The 18,789-nt window shown below is 37.5% G+C and overlaps 1 protein-coding gene across 9 annotated transcripts in view; it reads left to right on the plus strand.

Moving 5' to 3' along the window:
* The first annotated feature begins 6,643 nt into the window (after nucleotides 1-6,643).
* LOC137278049 (protein argonaute-2-like) overlaps nucleotides 6,644-18,789 on the plus strand; it is a 43,181-nt gene continuing 31,035 nt past the window's right edge. For 5 of the 9 annotated variants that reach the window (XM_067810105.1, XM_067810106.1, XM_067810102.1 and 2 more), the window contains exons 1-5: nucleotides 6,650-6,761; nucleotides 12,639-12,671; nucleotides 14,297-14,386; nucleotides 16,506-16,553; nucleotides 18,198-18,408. In XM_067810105.1, the coding sequence (XP_067666206.1) occupies nucleotides 6,740-6,761; nucleotides 12,639-12,671; nucleotides 14,297-14,386; nucleotides 16,506-16,553; nucleotides 18,198-18,408 (404 nt within the window). In that variant the 5' untranslated portion in view covers nucleotides 6,650-6,739. Of the gene's footprint in view, nucleotides 6,762-12,638; nucleotides 12,672-14,296; nucleotides 14,387-16,505; nucleotides 16,554-18,197; nucleotides 18,409-18,789 lie in introns of all 9 variants that reach the window. The other 4 variants (XM_067810109.1, XM_067810108.1, XM_067810111.1 and 1 more) reach the window with 4 other exon arrangements.

Here is an 18,789-nt window from a genome sequence, read left to right on the forward strand (position 1 = left end):
GGGGGCAGATCGGAAATAGGGACGGGAGATGATGGGTTTTATGGAGAACCATGTACAATATGAATGACCCCCCCCCCCCCCCCCAATTTATAAGAGTAAGTGATATCCCTCCGTGCCATGTGCAAAATCATTCACTCACACACACACACGCATAAACACCTCACACATACACACACGTTATATTTTTTAGCAGCAAACTGCAACATTAATGTATATAATGCTGCTACTCCCCACCCCCGTACAATTATACTAATTGTTGTCCCCGTTACACCTCCCCAGAATATGAAGGATGACCCACCGACCTAGTGCTGCATACACGTCTTCTGTTCGTGGGCCTTAATTTGGCCACTGGAGGTCAGAATTTAAGCGTAATCGATATCCTTGGTTGTTTTAAGTGGCAATTCCGCATGTAACTAGTATCAGTTCGGTGTCAAAACGTCTGCAGGGCAAAAAGAAATATACCTTTGTCTTTGATGGTTATCCGATGGGCATATATTTAACATGGGTTTTATAAATGTGTTTTGTAGTTCGCTTGACAACGTTTTGATTACATTTGTAATTTGTCAAATCCATATTGTGACTAACTGGATCGGGTGGTCAGGCTCGCTTGGTCTGATTGACACTTTTCATTGGTCCTCAATCGCGCAGATCGCTGCTCATGATGTTCATCACTGGATTATCTGGTCCAGGCATATTGCTCAATGCGGCGTAAAACTAAACTCACTCACTCACTCAGTGAGTTCGAATTCCAAGACTATAATGACTCCAGCCCCAACAGCAATCGTCTTAAATTCCAAAACACTGTAGTTAATGAATTACAAGTTTTGTCTCGCCTTAACCCTTGACCTGAAAACACGTGATTTGTACACTACTCATGTCTTAACCTTGGTGCAGCGTTCTGGGACAGTGCTTGGGTTCATATTGACTAGATACTTCAATTCAGTCAATATAACCGTGTGTTTCACCCCATAGTCAACAAGGATATTCAATGTCCTATTTTATTAAGTATCAGTTGTTGCGATAGCAATGCAGCAGAGCTAGGGCACATTCCAAACACCATTCCGATTTTTGCGTTGTTTCTTTCTCTCCTACCATGACATCTTCTCGTCCAATGCGTAACGTCCATATGCACCAGTGTGGCGTCCTATATATTGACCACAACCTGGCCTTAACAAGACAGTAGTCACAGACAGAGTGGATGAGATATGCAACGTTATATGACTACTAAGTAATGAGTTAGTGAGTGAGTTTTAGTTTTACGACATTTGTAGCAATATTCCAGCAATGTCAATGAGTGAGACACCAGAAATAGGCCTCACGCATTGTACCCATGTGGGAATCGAACAATGGCGTGACGAACGAACGCTTTAACCACTAGGCTACCCCACCGTAATCTCTCAGGTATGAAGGACATGTCTATATTTACCGTTACGTTCCAGCATTCACTCTGATTTTCTAGTCCCTTAATTTGTTTGTGTAGCCCGGAAGTATTATTCAAAATTAACACAATATCATTTACAAATAAGAGACGAACTTAATGGCTTTTATCCAGGTGTAAATGTGCGCTATTTGTAAACCAATTTGAGTTGAGTTTTTTTATTCATCCAATCATAAAGAAGGAAATAAAGGAGGCACTCTGCATATTGCCTTGTCTTACGCCGACGTTTCAGGACGGCGGGGTAGTCCTGTGGTTCAAACGCTCGTTCGCAACACCGAATGTCCGGGTTCGATTCCTCACATGGGTACATTGTGTGAAGCTTATTTCTACTGTCCCCAACCGTGTTATCGCTGGAACATTGCTTAAAAACAGCTCATTCACTCACTCACCATCAGAGGTTTCCGAAACATCACAGGTTTTCAACATTTTCATAGATGTTAATAAACAGTCTATATATTTCATAACTCCTTAATAGTTTATTCATTTGACAACTCGACCACCTGGTGTCTTAAAGATACAATGTCTTGTTTCTTTGTACTGAGTCAAACACCTTTTGCAAAGTCTACAAAGGATACATAGTTATGTCCGCGTTTGACGTTTAGGTATCTGTGTACAATATTGTATATTGAGAAGATATTATCAGCTGTTGTCTAGTTTAAAACATATTTTATCGCACCACCTATTGTCGCCTTCTTCTTAAATACAGTTAAACAAAATATTACTGGAGAGGACCAATTTGTATTGGACGCTTGACATAGTGGAAACATACGGTGTTGATGTACTCGATGTATACAATATGCTGGAAAGTGAAAAGGTGTAATCGCATCAGTGACCGAAATAGCCGCTAGCCCGCGACTAGTGAAAATCCAGTCGGGACAGTAAATCTCCACAGTCATCGATCTGACTGGCTATTGAATTTTCATTGCGTCAGTTATTAAATATATCACTCTCTCAGACTTGTTAACTTATAATACATTTTTAAATCATATACGAATATGGCCTGATGTGCGATGGTATTTTATCTTTTCTTTCAAGATTTTACATAGTTTTACCATTTCAATTTCTGGCTATTCAATTATTTTGTGGGTTAGTAGCTTTCAGGCATAGCTAGCCGACTGACTGGTAAAATTTGGAAACCATTTCGCACACTGGATATCATGTATTTCCAATGTCTCAGATTTTCAGGATCAGTATTTTGGAAACATCAGTGACCAAGGAAGATTTGTAAATTATAACCCTAAGTAATTTCTGGCAGCCTGAATAATTTTCTTTCGACATAGTTGATAAAAATAACACTTAGATTGCAGTGGAAATTTTCTTTTGCTCTTTGTGTTTCGTTCCTCATTAGGTAAACTGGATTCATGGATAATTTTTCCAAGTTGTATTTTTCCAATACGGATTGCCAGTCGGATTTTGCTGTTAAACCAGGGCTTGTCCCTTACTCTACTTATGTTACTCTTTTGAAGGGCAAGCATTCTATGCATGATGTCTGAGTGCTAATGTTAGAGCGTCACAAGCGGTTGTATACCGAGCTGCAGTTGTTAAACACTTTTTCCTGATCTGTGGAAACAATCAGTTGCATAAGGCGTTCGTAATTGCCATGCTTGTGTAGTAAAACTCTCTTGCAGAAGACGTTGAGTTGAAAAACACTCGTGGTCACTGATATTATGTGAGTCGAAACTGTCGGCTTCTAAGGTTTCGCTGTCCTGACTTGTAACAATGGGGGCAATCAAGGTAGCTGGAGTTGGCGTACTACATGTTGGCTGAATAATGGCATTACGTAAATCTTTACCCACAATTGTATCGTGAAAATGGTGGACATCCATAATCAACAAATGTTCGCTTTGGTCTCCAACGAGAACCACATTGGTGAAATGTTCGCTTTGGTCTCCAACGAGAACCACATTGGTGAAATGTTCGCTTTGGTCTCCAACGAGAACCACATTGGTGAAATGTTCGCTTTGGTCTCCAACGAGAAGCACATTGGTGAAATGTGAAGGACTGATTCCAATAAGTGGCCAACATGATTCCAGTATGTGGTGTTGTGTGGGCGATATGTAACGCACAATACCATATACTGAACAACAAAAGAAACGCAACTCTGGCTTTTTGCCAAGTTTTGAAACAGAAGACATGAACATGAACGCTAATGAGATTTCATTTTCTCGAAAAATTCATTTCTTTTGCTGTTGGTATACTTTGGGGTATATGGATTTGAAACACCGTTATTTCATGATTGTCTACTTCTAAATTTGTTGTGTGTTTATACTCCATGCTTCACGAAAACAGACACCAAGGCAATCCGTGTGTACGTTTGTTTTAGATATTTCCAGTTATGTCAGTTGTAATCATTTTGTATTGTTCCAGAGATCTTGTACCCTCGTGTGTTTAAAGACCTGCCACGTTCCCATTTAACTCTTTCACATTCAAACCAATTGTTTACAGTCATCTTTTCTCATTTTGAAGGGGTGGTGGGGTAACCCAGTGGTTAAAGTGTTAGGTCGTCACGGCGAAGACCCGGATTCGAGTCCCCATGTGCAATGCGTAAATCTCATTTCTGGCTTCCACTGCCTTGGTACTGCTGGCGTAAAACCATATTCATTTACTCACTCTCATTGTTTCTTTCGATATGCAACTATATTATGCAACTATATGTAATCAAGGAGCCCTTTCAATAAATCCCATCATTACGCGGAAATGCAAAGTCTCCTTTTTAATGAAGGAGTTCTAGGGCTCTTTTCACATGCAATATTTCGTCTAAATCTTGTCGTTTTCGCAAACAAATTTAGAAACATATTCAAAGTAATCTCTTATCATCCATAACAGTTGGTTATCGGACATGAAGTGTTCGTCGTTTCATTTTAACAGGAAGGTAGACCACTCAAATGTAAATGGTAGTCCGTCTCGCAGTCCCTGAACCATACAATTTTCCCTCGCTCCCTCTTAATGAAGCAAGTCTAGATTTCCTCTGGTTCGGGTTCTGAATCTAACATCCTTTTCAATTTAAATGGGATTATTTCTTAGTATGAAAGTTACATATATTCAGGGACTATACGTGAGTCTAGATTAGCGGATTGAGTTTAGTTTCACGCCGCTTTTAGCATTATTCCGACAATATCATGGCGTGTGGTGACTGAAACCAAGTCTTCAAACTGTTCAGCGCGACGAGAGAACGTTTTAACCACTAGGCTACCTCATCGTCCCCAATCGATTACAGTGAGTCAGTCAGTCAATAGGGTTTTACGCCGCTTTCAGCAATATTCCAATAATATCACGGTGGGGGACACCAGAAGTGTGCTTACAATGTACCCAAGTGGGAAATCGAACCCGGGTCTTCGGCGTGACGAACGAAGGTTTTAATCACAAGGCTACGCCATCGTTCGCCTTCTCGATTTAGAGAAGACATTGAAAAATTTACAAACTTAAATTGCGCTACAGAAGAAATGGTGTAACCTATTACACTAGCACCGCAGATGCATATAAAAAATCTCCAGTTTGTGAATCAAAACCACATCGTCCATTCATAATATGTATATTCAGTCGAGAACATAAATCAAGAAAACGCTTATCACAATTTCTCGTGACCTTATTGGCAGAATCGTTTAAGGTTAAAATTATCAAGGGTGCAGTCTGAGAGCGACGCGTTTAGATTTACAATGTGTTGTGTTCATCTTCAACAAAATCAGCATTATAGTTCATGTTTGTGCACTGTAGTCTCTGCCACAAAATACCAGTAAACCTTCCAGGATTCAGAAAGACTGTCTTGATATTATCAAATCTGTGTGTACAGCAGAAATACATCAGGATAATACAGGCGTTCTAGGTAGACTGTTTTGTGTATGTGTATGTTATACCCAGGCTGTAAAATCCGTCATTTCGTGAAATTACTAAAACTTTCAGTCATTTCACGAAATGACTAAGAACGTCAGAAATGTTGTGTAACACGAAATCAATATACTTCTGTCATTTCATGAAATTTCACTGAATGATGTAAAGTTCATGGCTGACTATCTTACTGAAACATATATAAATAGCCACATGCATACAGCTGATCATAATCTGCACAAAACAATTTAAGGAGGGCATGGTTGAATATTAATTGTTTTCGTTTTCTTGTTGTTTTCATTGGTTACAGACCGGGAAAGCCACATTTCAGAAAGTAGAGATGAAAATATTGTGGCCCAACCGGCAATGGGCTAGGTTGGGTGAGTGTACGAATATGGCTCTTCCGGCAAGGCTAACCCATGTTAACGTAAATAATGGATATCAAACTACAAACTAGCTGTCTCCTGTAGGTTCTCAAACAGACTTTACGAACTGTTCATGTTTATACAACCAATTATTTCTTTGAAGCATTTTAACTTATGGAAGGGCTAAATTATAGGAATTCAATGTTTTGTACTTTTCTGTAACTGTTTGAAAAAGAGCTATTGTTGCTTATTGTTACATGTATGTATACAGTAGTTTACATAAAGACACTGGTACAAATGATACCAATAAACCTTTTTAAGAGCCCGTTTCCATACAATGGTCGACCCATTAGCATACATCATTTTATTTCAGAACACATTCAATGCATAAGAATCAAGACAATACAACCTACAATAAAAACAGAGAGTGCAAAACTACAGAAGAAACTAAACTTTAAAAGTTTAATGTTTGAAAAAAACGGCACTGATTCCCTTACACAGTGTGGCTTTCGCAGCAACGATGTTTCACTTGAAATGTGGCTTTAGAGGCAATATGTATATTTCAAATGTGGCTTTCCCGTGCAGACACCTTTTCATTATCCTCTGTTCGAAATGACCATGCACTTAGCCCCAAGGGACTTAAAGAGATAACGACCGTGTTCTCAAATCAAATATTATGTCATCGACATGTGTCAGGGTTGTGTTCGTTACAGTGAAAGCCATAGGTCACGAGTCAAATAGGCAGGGGAGGTAAACCCGAATGTTGAAGATCAAATGCATAAGAAATCAGTTCATTGGTTTTTATTTCAGGCAATCAGTATTTTACGTAGTTTTCTTTCGTACAGATCAACAATGGTGATTTCAATATTTGATAACCCTGCCTAGTAATCAAGACAGTTTCAACGAGTGAGGGTGCGGGCGGGATTAGTCACGCCTGTATTATTCAAGTTGTAAACGCGGAAGCGCTTGCCTCAAGCTCAAAACGAGGCTTGTGACCTCCCAGAATCTCGCACTCGTCCCGCCGCCATGTTGTTTCTATTCCGGTGTTGGTGAGGCGATATCTGAGATAATTAACAACGATACACGACGAACTGGGTCATAGCATGCAAAGATGTTTCCCATACCACCACAGGGTAAGCTTTCAAATATGTTGTAACGTGTGAAATGAAGTCAAGAAATGAATATGGACCAGAATTTATGAATTTCACCTCGTCGCTTTTCTACAAGTCTCGGAAAACACAAACGATTAGGTTACTCCTCACATTTCTTTATGGTTGGCATTATCGACGGAAATACATCTGTGGTAGCTTTGCGTTATTCACTGGCCTTTACAAATATTCATCACAATATTAATGCATTTTATATATTCGGAGAAATTCAGATCCACGGGGTTCCCCGATACGTGCCAGCACATGAACATTCACAGCCACATTCGCGACAAAGGTGTTGAGGCCGATGCTGAAAGTCAAACTTGGAAGTAAATTCATATCGAGACTTGTGTACCGCAAGGGAAACAACGAAATGTTATCACAAGCTAACTACCAACGAATGAAAAACGACCAACCAATATTTTTTATAAATTGTTCGTGAAACCGTAGTGCATTTTGCGTTTGTTTTGAGGCGGACTAGGTGTAAAGTGGTCGTCTTTCGAGAACGTACTCATGACCCCAGCACTGAAATAATGAATAAATAGACATGGATATGTTAGGGGATGTACGTTTGAATTTACACCGACCTTCTCAGCTTTGTTTTCATAGCTGAGGAGGTAGTAATTGTTCGTGACAACTGTGGAAGACAGTGTTTGACACTTCCTATACTGTTTGTGAATTTGTTTGTGGGCATGGCCATCTATTAAGGTTGAACAAGTGCTCTCTTATTCAGAACCAAACAGTTCAAGACTCTGTCTCAGAATGTGATTTCATAGTTTTAAAATAATTAGCATTTCCTTTAATTTTACAGCATATATGTTCTAAGTAATTCCCAAATTTTGCATTTTGTGATAAACAAAATAAAAATGTAGTTAAAACTAATGTTATGACTTACTATATTAGTAATTATTTCACTGGATAATTGGAACTAAATGACAGTGACTAAATGAATTCCAGGCAAAGTACTGATATACCTATAATTTGAAAAAGATGGAAAGATACTATCATTAAAATGAGATGGAGCAATGTATTGAGTAATCGGTCAGTCTATCGATCTCACTTGTGTGAGTGATTATCAATGGGCTCAGGAGAGTGAGTGATCATCTATCGGCTCAGGAGACTAATCAATATTCATTTATTCTCTCATAAAATGAAACACCAAATCAAACTTTACAAAGTATGCTTATTATGACTATTGATTACTCGTAATTCTGCAGTGTGAACGATATACTGGCATGCACGTCTCAACAGGAAGTAGCATCAGTTGTTTTTATCATAGTTTTAATTGGTGCCTATTTCATTTGCACAATGTTATGATTGTGTTCCATTACTGACCACCTGAGGTTTGTGATTGGATTTGATGCATTCATGTACAATTTTTTTCTGACATAAACATGTTCATGATGTTATGATTGTAAGAATAACATGAATACTTATTACTTTAACAAGAAGTGACATTCAATAGTGTTTTTAGTTAGTATTTAGTTATTTGCAATAGGACTTTAGTGATTAGTGTCTCATCTTACACAGCATCAAGACAGCATAATGCATGCTAGAGAAAATAATGACTACAACCAATACCCCAATCTTGTTGATTGCATGTATAGCAAATCCATTTGAGAAGTTCTTGTCATTCATTTTAGTGCATTTACATTTTAACATTTTGTGTGAAAAATATCTGAAAGTATTATGTTTTGTGAACTTCTGAAAAGGGAATTTATGTCAATAATTAACTTTTACTTTTAATAAATTGAATGTAGCTCCTATTGCAATCTTAGTCTGAGGCTAGTCACATCATGCTTTAAGGTACTATCCACATTTCAGTTTATTTCCATCAGATATGATAATCCTTCAGCCTTCCATCAGATATGATAATCCTTCAGCCATCTGGGAAAATGTCAGTCAGACATATTTCCATAAGTTTTCTGTTTTAACAGAACATTATTTCATTTTAATTGTAAGAGCATCATATGACAGCATTCAAACCTATATTGGTAAATTATGGAGCAAGTGAATTAAATCAGGGTCAGCAAGTACCAGTTGTCTTGCACAATAGCTCTTGCATCATACTTTTTAATCCATACACTCTATTTTTAATTAAATTATATTAGATGTGGCCATGGGAAGGTAGAAAAACAATAGCAGTAACACATTCTAAGACTGGTAAGAGTTACTGTGTTTCCAATAAAAAACTATGGAACATTAGTTACGTTTCACAATTGTTCATCAGATTTAAATTTGTCTATTTGAAAATTGTCCTTTTCCTTTCGGTTTGTGTTTTGTAGTCTAAGGGCACATACTTACTGCACTGTACAGTGCTCTTTAAAGAGTTTTTTTTTAGTTAGGTAATAAAATGTCTAAAACAGAAGACGACTTACTATACATCTGGCATGTGCAAATGGGTGTCAGTTTAATGTAATTAGGGTCTGCATCAGATCAGATGTAGTCCTGTGATCAGAAACTTGGGAGAATGTCTACTCCTGCACTGAACACGATGGACAGCTATCAGTGTCCCCTCAAACGTTCCACTTTTCAACCACCTCACAGTATCATTTTCATAAATGTATAGTTAGGTTTGTGTAAGTGAGGCAAATTTTTTGTTGTGGATAGATTCAGATTCAATTCAAGCGAGAAATTGGTTCACATGATTGACTTAGCAGGTCACATTGTTTGGGTAAATGCAGATAGACATTTCTTTCCTCTTGGATTATTGATTGTTGTCAGTCTAAGTAAACTTCGTCTCAGTGTATTTCGTTACACTCCACCACTGAGTCTAACAAAACCTAGTAGAAGGATGCGCCAGGTAACCTTTGAGCTACCAATGACGGTCCAATCAAATGCGAGACGGTTAAATAGATTTAACCAATCAGACAACGGCTACTATTTAGGGATCGGAGGGACTTTCAAAATATTCAGGTCACCGACACAGGTCTCTCCACAAACAAAAATCAGCATATAACACAGTTATTTGACCTGCAGTATATAGGCTTTGGGGTTTCTGTTGACATGGTTACCATTTGCTAATATTTCCGCTAGATAACATCCTTGAATAATGTCAAAACACTATTTTCAGCGGCTGTTTGCTCACTGTTGTCATGGCAGTACGTACGCCATGCGTAACACACTAAATAGCATTCGGAATCGTTCGGCTATGAACCTTTTCGAGATATAAAGCTCATAACTGATGTGCGAATGTGCACTTTCGCAATTTGGTTAGCTGTGTTCTGATTGGTCAATCTCAAAGGTTATCTGACGCAACCTCCCATAAGGTTTTGTTAGACTCAGTGGTGGAGTGTAACGAAAAGTACTGAGGATAAGTTTACTTAGACTGAATTGTTGTTGACAGTTTGTCACATTATCATCAATGAGGTTCTCTTGACTGACCTGAAATGTGTCATGAACCATACATTGTTTTCTATAGCTCTGTCAGTTATGCTGAAACTAATATTTTCAATCATCTCTGTCTAATCTCACTTCTTGTGTGTGTGTTAATACAACTTTTAACATAGTGCATGAGCTGAAATCAGTTTGGACATAAAGAAGATAAGTTTTTTGCAGTTTAATTCATTAGAGCATATCATTAGAAGAGACATTGTGAAACTTGTGTTCACAGCCATCCATTTCAAAATGTTGAAATCCAGTTCATTTTATTTTTATTTTCTGTTGTCATTAATGTATTATCTTTCTGTTGAGGGTAAAAAAAGTCGCTTTGACCTATGTACATCATCACCAATTATCATGGTCTTTTTAAATAGTGTTTAGACCTATAGCATGCCCCTACTCGTCCGGACATATCTAACACTTGCTAATCCAGGTTAAGATGACATCGTGCATGGTTATTGTCATGACTAAAGTGTCTTGTGTCAACAGATGACATTGTGGTGGTGTCATTATCTAGGAACCTTTTGTCTGAGATAATAGATATTGCGGGAATGCAACTTTCTAACCTACATAATAATAAGTAATGATACCCTAAGTAAAAAGCCTTAAATTCTACTCCCCACTAAGGATGCCTGTGTCTTTCACTAGACAGTGTTGTATACATATATTGTAATAGATAGGTATATTTAACAAGATTTGCCACATTTACTGCAATATCCTTTGGTCATTCTGAAATGGGAGCTAATAATGATTCCCATTCGTTTTCTTTTGAGAGAAATTTCACTGCAAACCCTGTTGACATACATGCAGAATGTGTGTACAGAGCACCTCTTTTTAAACACACACAATACACAATCTTTGCTTAACAAGACAAGGTTCTAATTTTACAGACTCTGAACTGATCTAAGGCATTCACCTGTCATTGACTTGTTAATCATCCGTTGGAACCTCCAGGGTACTGGTCTCTACCCCTGCACTGTTTAGTTTTCAGCTTCTTCTGTAGTAATACCATGTCTGCTTGCTTTATGATGATGCTTGCCTCTGTTACGCAAACTGATATTACTGACTAAAATGTACAATGTCAAATAAAGAATGTAACAAGGATGCTGCCAATTTTCTTGGTGTGGGTTTTTATGTTTTATGAACTAAAAATGTGATTTCCTTTGATATCAAGGATTTTTGTTTTATCAATGTCCAGATATGCTGTAAGGTTCTTGTCTACCAATCAGGCCTCCAGTTTTCTAACCCAAATTATTTTCCCATAATTTTGAACATGTACCACATTCCAAAAAGCCAACTTGATCACATGCCTGGCCTTGATGGTGATTTTATGAATCAGTGTCCAAGTTAGGAATTTTACTGGACTGATGCTTGAGGCTACTGATGAGATACCCAGTTTAATATTTGAAATTGATGGCAAAGATGCAGTTTGAAAATATCACCAATTGAAACTTTTCGCCATCTTGAAATAACATTTTTACATCGCCTGTATTCACCTGTCATCATTCTTCACATCAGTGTTCACACTATTGTCAATGAAATATGATTATGATATTGAAAGTTTGGCAAGGTGGTCAGGTACATGGCAATACTAAGCTTAACTTAAACATTGTTTCACACTGGGAGACCATAACCATACATGTACATGAAGGGTAATGTTTTCTGACTTTGGCCAAGTGACTTTTGTGCCATCAGAATTATGTAATTAATCCGAGTGTGAACTTATTTTGATGTGGTGCCAAGTGAGACCCTGATGTAAGATTTCAACCCATATCCTTTTTTACAGTGGTGCTCACTGTCATGTCTTTCTTTGGATTGTCTGGTCCAGACATGATTGTTTACAGACCACCATAATATAGCTGGAATATTGCTGGTTGTTGTGGTAAACCAACATATTTGTAGGCCTCATTACATTGTGCACTTTAAATATCACTCTTTTAGACAGTATTTTGTCAGTCATGCTGTTGGAACATTGTGTTTGAAGTCCTTTTGTGACAAAAGTTTCATATAGTTGGTGGTTTGGTGTAACTATATGTCTATACATTTCATCCTCATTGTTTGCTTACTGCTGAAACTGCATCACTCCCATTGACTGCTCTTTCACTGGTACTAGCTGACAATGGCCAGGAGAGTGCAAACACATTAATGCTTCTTCAGCTTGCATTGGCATGTGTAAGTGTGCTTCAGGCTTCAAACATCTAACTGTAGTGTTCATTTTGAAGTAGTAATAAATGAATCACTAATGTCATGTGACTTCACTGCATGGCAGAACTCATGAAAGTTTAAGAGTTACTCCCCTTGTTACTTTTATCTGTTTGACCACCTTCTGAAAACCTTTTGTGGAACAAACTATTATCTGAAATTGTGAATGGAAACCAATTTACCAAGAAACAGGCCCCAGGACTTTCATGAAGACAACGCCCCTTCTCTAATCTTTCAAATCGAACAAAGTTTGATTCTCTTTATTTTTATTTTTTAAAGGTGTTTCTCCTTTTCTGAGTCCACAGCTCAACGGTAGGTATCAGTTTTGTTCATTGAAAAATTTGGGTCGAGTACTTCGGTTAGTTTAGTGTGTGTATGTGAAGTTCGTAGCACATGTAATTGTGATATTTTACAAAGAATCTGAAAGAATACTGATGGTTATTAGTATGAACTTATATAATTCTGAGTTCTGCCATTTTGTGGTGATCTACCACTTAATGGGTTCCACATGTTCTTAATGAAATGCATGATATCAACATGTTTTGTTCAGTTCACTTTAGTTGCCATGTTTGGTTCATTCATTGTGGCTTTTAGTTTTTGCATTAACTGTTTGATTTGAGACATGCTTATCTGTGTTTGTTAACTGGCATATTTTACTTATACTGTTGTCATACTTAAGAGGCCTTTAATTAGTGATTTTGCAGACAGAAGCTTGCCTGTGCAATGTTGCCATCAACATGCTTGTATCACAGCATTGCTGGACATGGTCCAATCATTCAGTTCGAGGATTTGTTTATTTTGCAGTGAATCAGATAACCATGTGCCTATTTCATTGGCCCCAAGAAAAGCACAGATTGCAGTGATAGAAACAGTTATCATCTTGATGATGATAATATCTTGCAAAACACCTTAATGGCAAATTTCTTTGAGTCCCTCTGGTACATTAGATACTGGACAGATACACAAGTACTAGGACCAGTGCCAACGTCTGTCACTCTGAGTCTGATGGTCTTACATTTCTCAACAGTACTGGTCTCAGGGCCATGTATCTGAACCATGACCTGTCATTTCACCTATAGGTGTCAGCGTTAGTAAATGTTGGCATGTTTAGATTCAGGTGCTTAGAATCACTCTTGTGAATGTATCAACCCTTTTTGGCCTTGTTCTACAAAAGGATTGTAGCACTGTTGTAAGTTTAAATTTACGTTTCGATTTACTTTTCTCTACGATCACTTTGTGGCTATTTCTCTGAGTATTGCTCCATGGGGCAGGTAGTGTTTTTTGGGGGGTTTTTTTCTGACTGAAAGGGAAAAGTGACCCTGCAGATGCAGTCAGAAGTTAGGCAACAGTAACAAGATGTTATTATGCTGAATATTAGTGACTTGAAAATGAAATTATGTTGACTGTTGAGTTTAGTATTCTGTTAAATCTGTTTTTGCACATTGTTTTATGTTTTGCATGGTTGCATGAGTTGTGTGTGGTCACATACACATAGTTCGTGTGTAGTCCAACCTCCATTGATAAGATTATTAAGACATCACATAGTCATCATTTAGATCATTTCATATCATCATGTCATTAATTTCATCTAATAAATGTTGCTGATACAGATTGTTGTTTTGAGATGGTTATTTTTTATGTATTTTTTCATTTATTTCTGATAATGTATTTAATATCACAACCCTTAAAAATGTTTAAATAATAAAAATTATTTAAACCGTCTACAACTGAATCTTGGTTAGTGAATTTTGTTTACTAACTGCACCACTTCGCATAATAAAAAAAAATGCAAAAGCAAAAACGTTTCACTTTCCAAGTCTTGCACATGTGTGTTCTAAGCACCAAGTAACATTAACCCAAATTCTTCTTCTTTTTTTTTCATCATTCTGATTTTCCAAATTTGTAATACAAGTAGGTGTGAACTTTGCTACTTTCAGTTCAATCGTCTCTCTCATCTACGCCAATACCTCACCCAGATCATCCAGACCCATTGGATGTTAAAGGAAATTGGAATCCGACACATCTAGGTACAAACAATATTATACATTCTGCACAGCCAACAGGTGCTGGCTTACTTTGCTTTGTATTCAAATCCCAATAAGGGGTGTGATTCAGATGTTCTGTTTTTTTTGGGGGGGGCGTTTGTTATGTGTTTTGGAACATTGTTGTTTGTTAAAAGTACAATTTATGTAGAGTACATTAGTGCAAGAATACAAATGTTGTATAATTGTATGGTCTTAAAGTTATGGCCATGGAATTCCTACTAAAAGATCAGGTCAGGATGTACTAATCAAAACTTATGTTTTGGCATAAATGTCAACTAGTCTAAATCCTGAATGAGTAGGCCATTTTGAAATAAAAATTAACTCAAATGGAATTTGACTTTGAACATAGTGTCCAGGTGCTTTATGACAAGGTATCATGTAAGGGTATATTTTTCATCCTTAAAAAATATTAGATATTTACAGAGAAAACAGTTGGATTTAATAACACTTTTTTAAAATGAATCTTTTACCAAATTTATGAATATTACCAATTTGTCAGTGTGAGTCTGTGGTTTCAGTGAGAAGAATTTTGGAGTATTTTATGTAAATTAGGTGTGTTGTTGGAGGTGGAAGAAGCGTTGTTAAGGATGGGCATATTTCATCCTTTGGAATTAAGCAAATCTGTTGCCATGATCTGTATGTATGAATTCTTTCATATGTTGAATATGGATTCCTGTTGCAGACTAAAGAGATCTGAAGTACAGTTGAACCTGTCATGGAGCCATGGCCATTAATCAATAACATTCATCTTTTCAGTTAAAAAGAAATTCATAACAAGCAAGAGACAAAAATTGGCATCACAATAAAACATTCTTTTCTAAGGGATCAAATGCACATGATTGTGTTGACTGTCTTCTAAATACTTCAGTGATTGAGGTTGTACTAATTCAGCAGGCACTATTTAGGGAAATAGATCATTTGTGGTCAGTGATCATGAACAACATCTGGTGTTTGGGAATGGGAATCATTTCATTTCATTCTATTTTGGCCCCGTGAAGGTCCCGGGGTAGAATAGGCCTTCAGCAACCCATGCTTGCCATAAAAGGCGACTCAGCTTGTTGTAAGAGGCGACTAACGGGATCAGGTGGTCAGGCTCGCTGACTTGGTTGGCACATGTCATCGGTTCCCAATTGCGCAGATCGATGCTCATGTTGTTGATCATTGGATTGTCTGGTCCAGACTCGATTATTTACAGACCGCCGCCATATAGCTGGAATATTGCTGAGTGCGGCGTAAAACTAAACTCACTCACTTACTCATTCTATTTTGGATCATTTCTATCCAACTTCACCATGTCTGTAACAAGGATATAAATTGAATCGTGTTCATCTCCTAGATTCTGATACCTAGCATTTTGTACTTGTCTTTCATTCTTGTATCCAGAACAAAATAAATACATGCATTGAAATGCCTATAAGGCATGCTAGAGGATAAGTGTATGACCAAATTTGGATCTTGCCAAAGTTTCTCCAGTGATTGAATTGAAAACAGAAAAATTATTAGCTTTCAAATGTCAAGGTCTTTCATTAACAATTAAAAAAATAACATGTTACAGCAAAATCTTAATGATTAATGGAGTGTCATATGTTATTCAGGTTGAAATAAGGGCATGTATAAATCCTGAATTATGAGTCTGTCACCTTCCAAGTTAGTAAGTTGAAAAACTGTTCATCAGCTAGGATTGGTTTTATCCTATTTTCAAAAGTTTTGCAGTGACTCTGATCCATGTGCATAATTATTGACATGATAAGAGAGGGACTGTATTCAGCGCCCATTGTGGAACATTGTGGAATCAGGTGTTTCATAACTGCTCTGTTGCATTGGTCTACTTGGTGAAAGTGGGGTGACCATGCCGTTGTTCTAGTGCTTGACTTAAGTTCTCTTGGTCTGTTTCATTTCTCACATCTAGTTCCTGTTAAAGGTAAGTTTACTGACAAACAAACCCAAAACCTTTGGTTTGATGTGTCTGGGATAGACTTGATTGCAATGTTTTCCTGCTCTTGCAGATTTGTGGCAGTGTCTCTGGACATGAGTTGGAAGTTAGTTGTAGACATGAAGGGGGTGTGTCGGATTTGTGTTGATCACTTCTTGTCTGTTGCAGGTCAACCTGGACCACCTATCCAGTTCCCCTTCCCACCCATGCAAGAGCGTAAGTTATATACGCTGTACTGACTGACACGAAGAATACATTTTGCCACTTCATTGTTCAGGCATCATGATATTTGTGATATGTTGAGGATAATTTTGTAGACACTGTTAGAGTATAATGACAAAAAACCAAGTCATTATGTTTTTTGCATTTAAGGTGTTGATATGAACTTAGTGGGTTGAGTCCAGAATCTAGATTTGAATGGTAAATAGAGGCATCTTGAACACTGCTATCTGCTGCATAAAAGAACATTTATTATCCCCCGGCATGTAATGCGGGGGGATATAGTTGACGCCTGGTCCGTCCGTCCTCCGTCCGTCCTCCATCCGTCCTCCATCTGTAATCATTTTGTTTCCAGGGCATAACTCAGAAACCGTTCAATATTTTTTTACCAAACTTGATAGATATTGTAATCTCAGCCTATGCTTGTGCCTTTTGCTATTTACAGATTTTTGGCATTTATATTTTTTTTGTTTTTCCATGGAACATTTTGGTGTTAGTCTTATGGTGGGGTGGGCTTCGTTTCCGGAGCAGAACTCAAAATCCGTTCAATATTTTTCTGCAAAACTTAGGAGATATATCAATCAGAACCTAAAGTGATGCCTTTTGCTATTTACATGTTTTTGTGCTTTATTATTTTCTTGGTTTCCATGGAAAAATTTCAGACATAGTCTGAAAATGGAGGGATGTGCTTTGATTCCGGAGCAGAACTCAAAAACCATTCAATATCTTTCTGCCAAACTTGGTAGATATATCAATCAGAACACATAGTGGTGCCTTTTGGTATTTACAGGTTTTTGTGATTTATTATTTTCTTGGTTTCCATGGAAACGTTTTTGACTTACTCTCCAAATGGAGTGATGGGCTTAGTTTCCAGAGCAGAACACAAAATCTGTTCAATATTTTTCAGCAAAACTTGATAGATATATCAATCGGAGCCTAAAGTGGTGCCTTTTGCTACTTACAGTTTTTTGTTTTGTATCATTTTCTTGGTGTCCATGGAGACATTTTGGACTTTGTCTCAAAAGTGAGAGGTGTTTCGTTTCCGGAGCAGAACTCAAAGACTTCTTAATATCTGTCAGTGTAACTTGGTAGATATGTGTGTCAGACCCCAAAGTGGTGCCTTTTGCTATTTACAGGTTTTTATGATGTACTATTTTCTCGGTTCCATGAACACGTTGCTGACTTTGTTTCCAGACCACAGCCGGAAAACCATTTCATATCTTTCAAAAGATCTTGGCACATATACATGACATATCTTAAAGTGGTGACTTTTTCTAATTACAGATATATGGCATTTATATTTTTCATGAATTCCATGGAAACAATTCAGACTTGGTCTAAAAACACAATAAGTAACTGTCTGATGATTTGTCCTTTCAAATATGTGTGGGCCGGGGGGATATGTCATCTGATGACTCTTGTTTTAGCCTTGTGGGTGATATAACATAATTATTTTGGGAAATCTTCTCGTCATCTTCAAGTTTCCTGGGTATCAAAGTGGTGGATGTGTTCAACCCAGAAATATTATTTTTGTGTATTCATTTGTTTATTGCTGCACACTTTTGTAGAAAAAGGGTCCTGCAAAATTATGAATCCGCACTCGTGATGTAATGCTATGTAAACTTGTGTCATTCCTTGCAGCCATTTTACCACCAGGGCAGCAGCTTCCACCACCTGTTGCTCAGCCTCCCTTAACATCTGACTTCATATGTCCGCCAAGACCCGGAGTAGGATCAGAAGGCCGTGCCATCCTTCTGAGAGCAAACCACTTCCAGGTTCGAGTACCAAAGGGCTTCATCCACCACTATGACGTCTCAATTACACCAGACAAATGTCCACGAAGGGTTAATAGGTAAGCTACACTTCCATATGGCAGTGCCGTGGCTGTGAATGAGGTTGTTGATGACAGTCCACATGAGCTGCTATGGCACTAGATTTTTGAATGTCAGTTGAATGTATGTCAGGTTGTTTGGAAATATTTTTAAGTTTCATGGTTTGTGATATTTCTGTATTCCAATTAACAAGTTCTGTTATGTTATGCCTTGTGTTACGATTTTGTCACTGACATCAAAATGTTATGTGATGAAACACATTGAAATAGAAATTCAATTTGTACCAAAACAATTATAATTTTGTTGGGTTTTTTTCTATCCATTCACATCTTGTGTTTGTAAACATGTCATTATATATTAAAAATGTTTGCTTGCTCAACCATTGCTGACAGTTCCTTTTA

Source organism: Haliotis asinina, chromosome 3 (genome assembly GCF_037392515.1).
Source record: "Haliotis asinina isolate JCU_RB_2024 chromosome 3, JCU_Hal_asi_v2, whole genome shotgun sequence".
Taxonomy (NCBI): Eukaryota; Metazoa; Mollusca; class Gastropoda; order Lepetellida; family Haliotidae; genus Haliotis; species Haliotis asinina.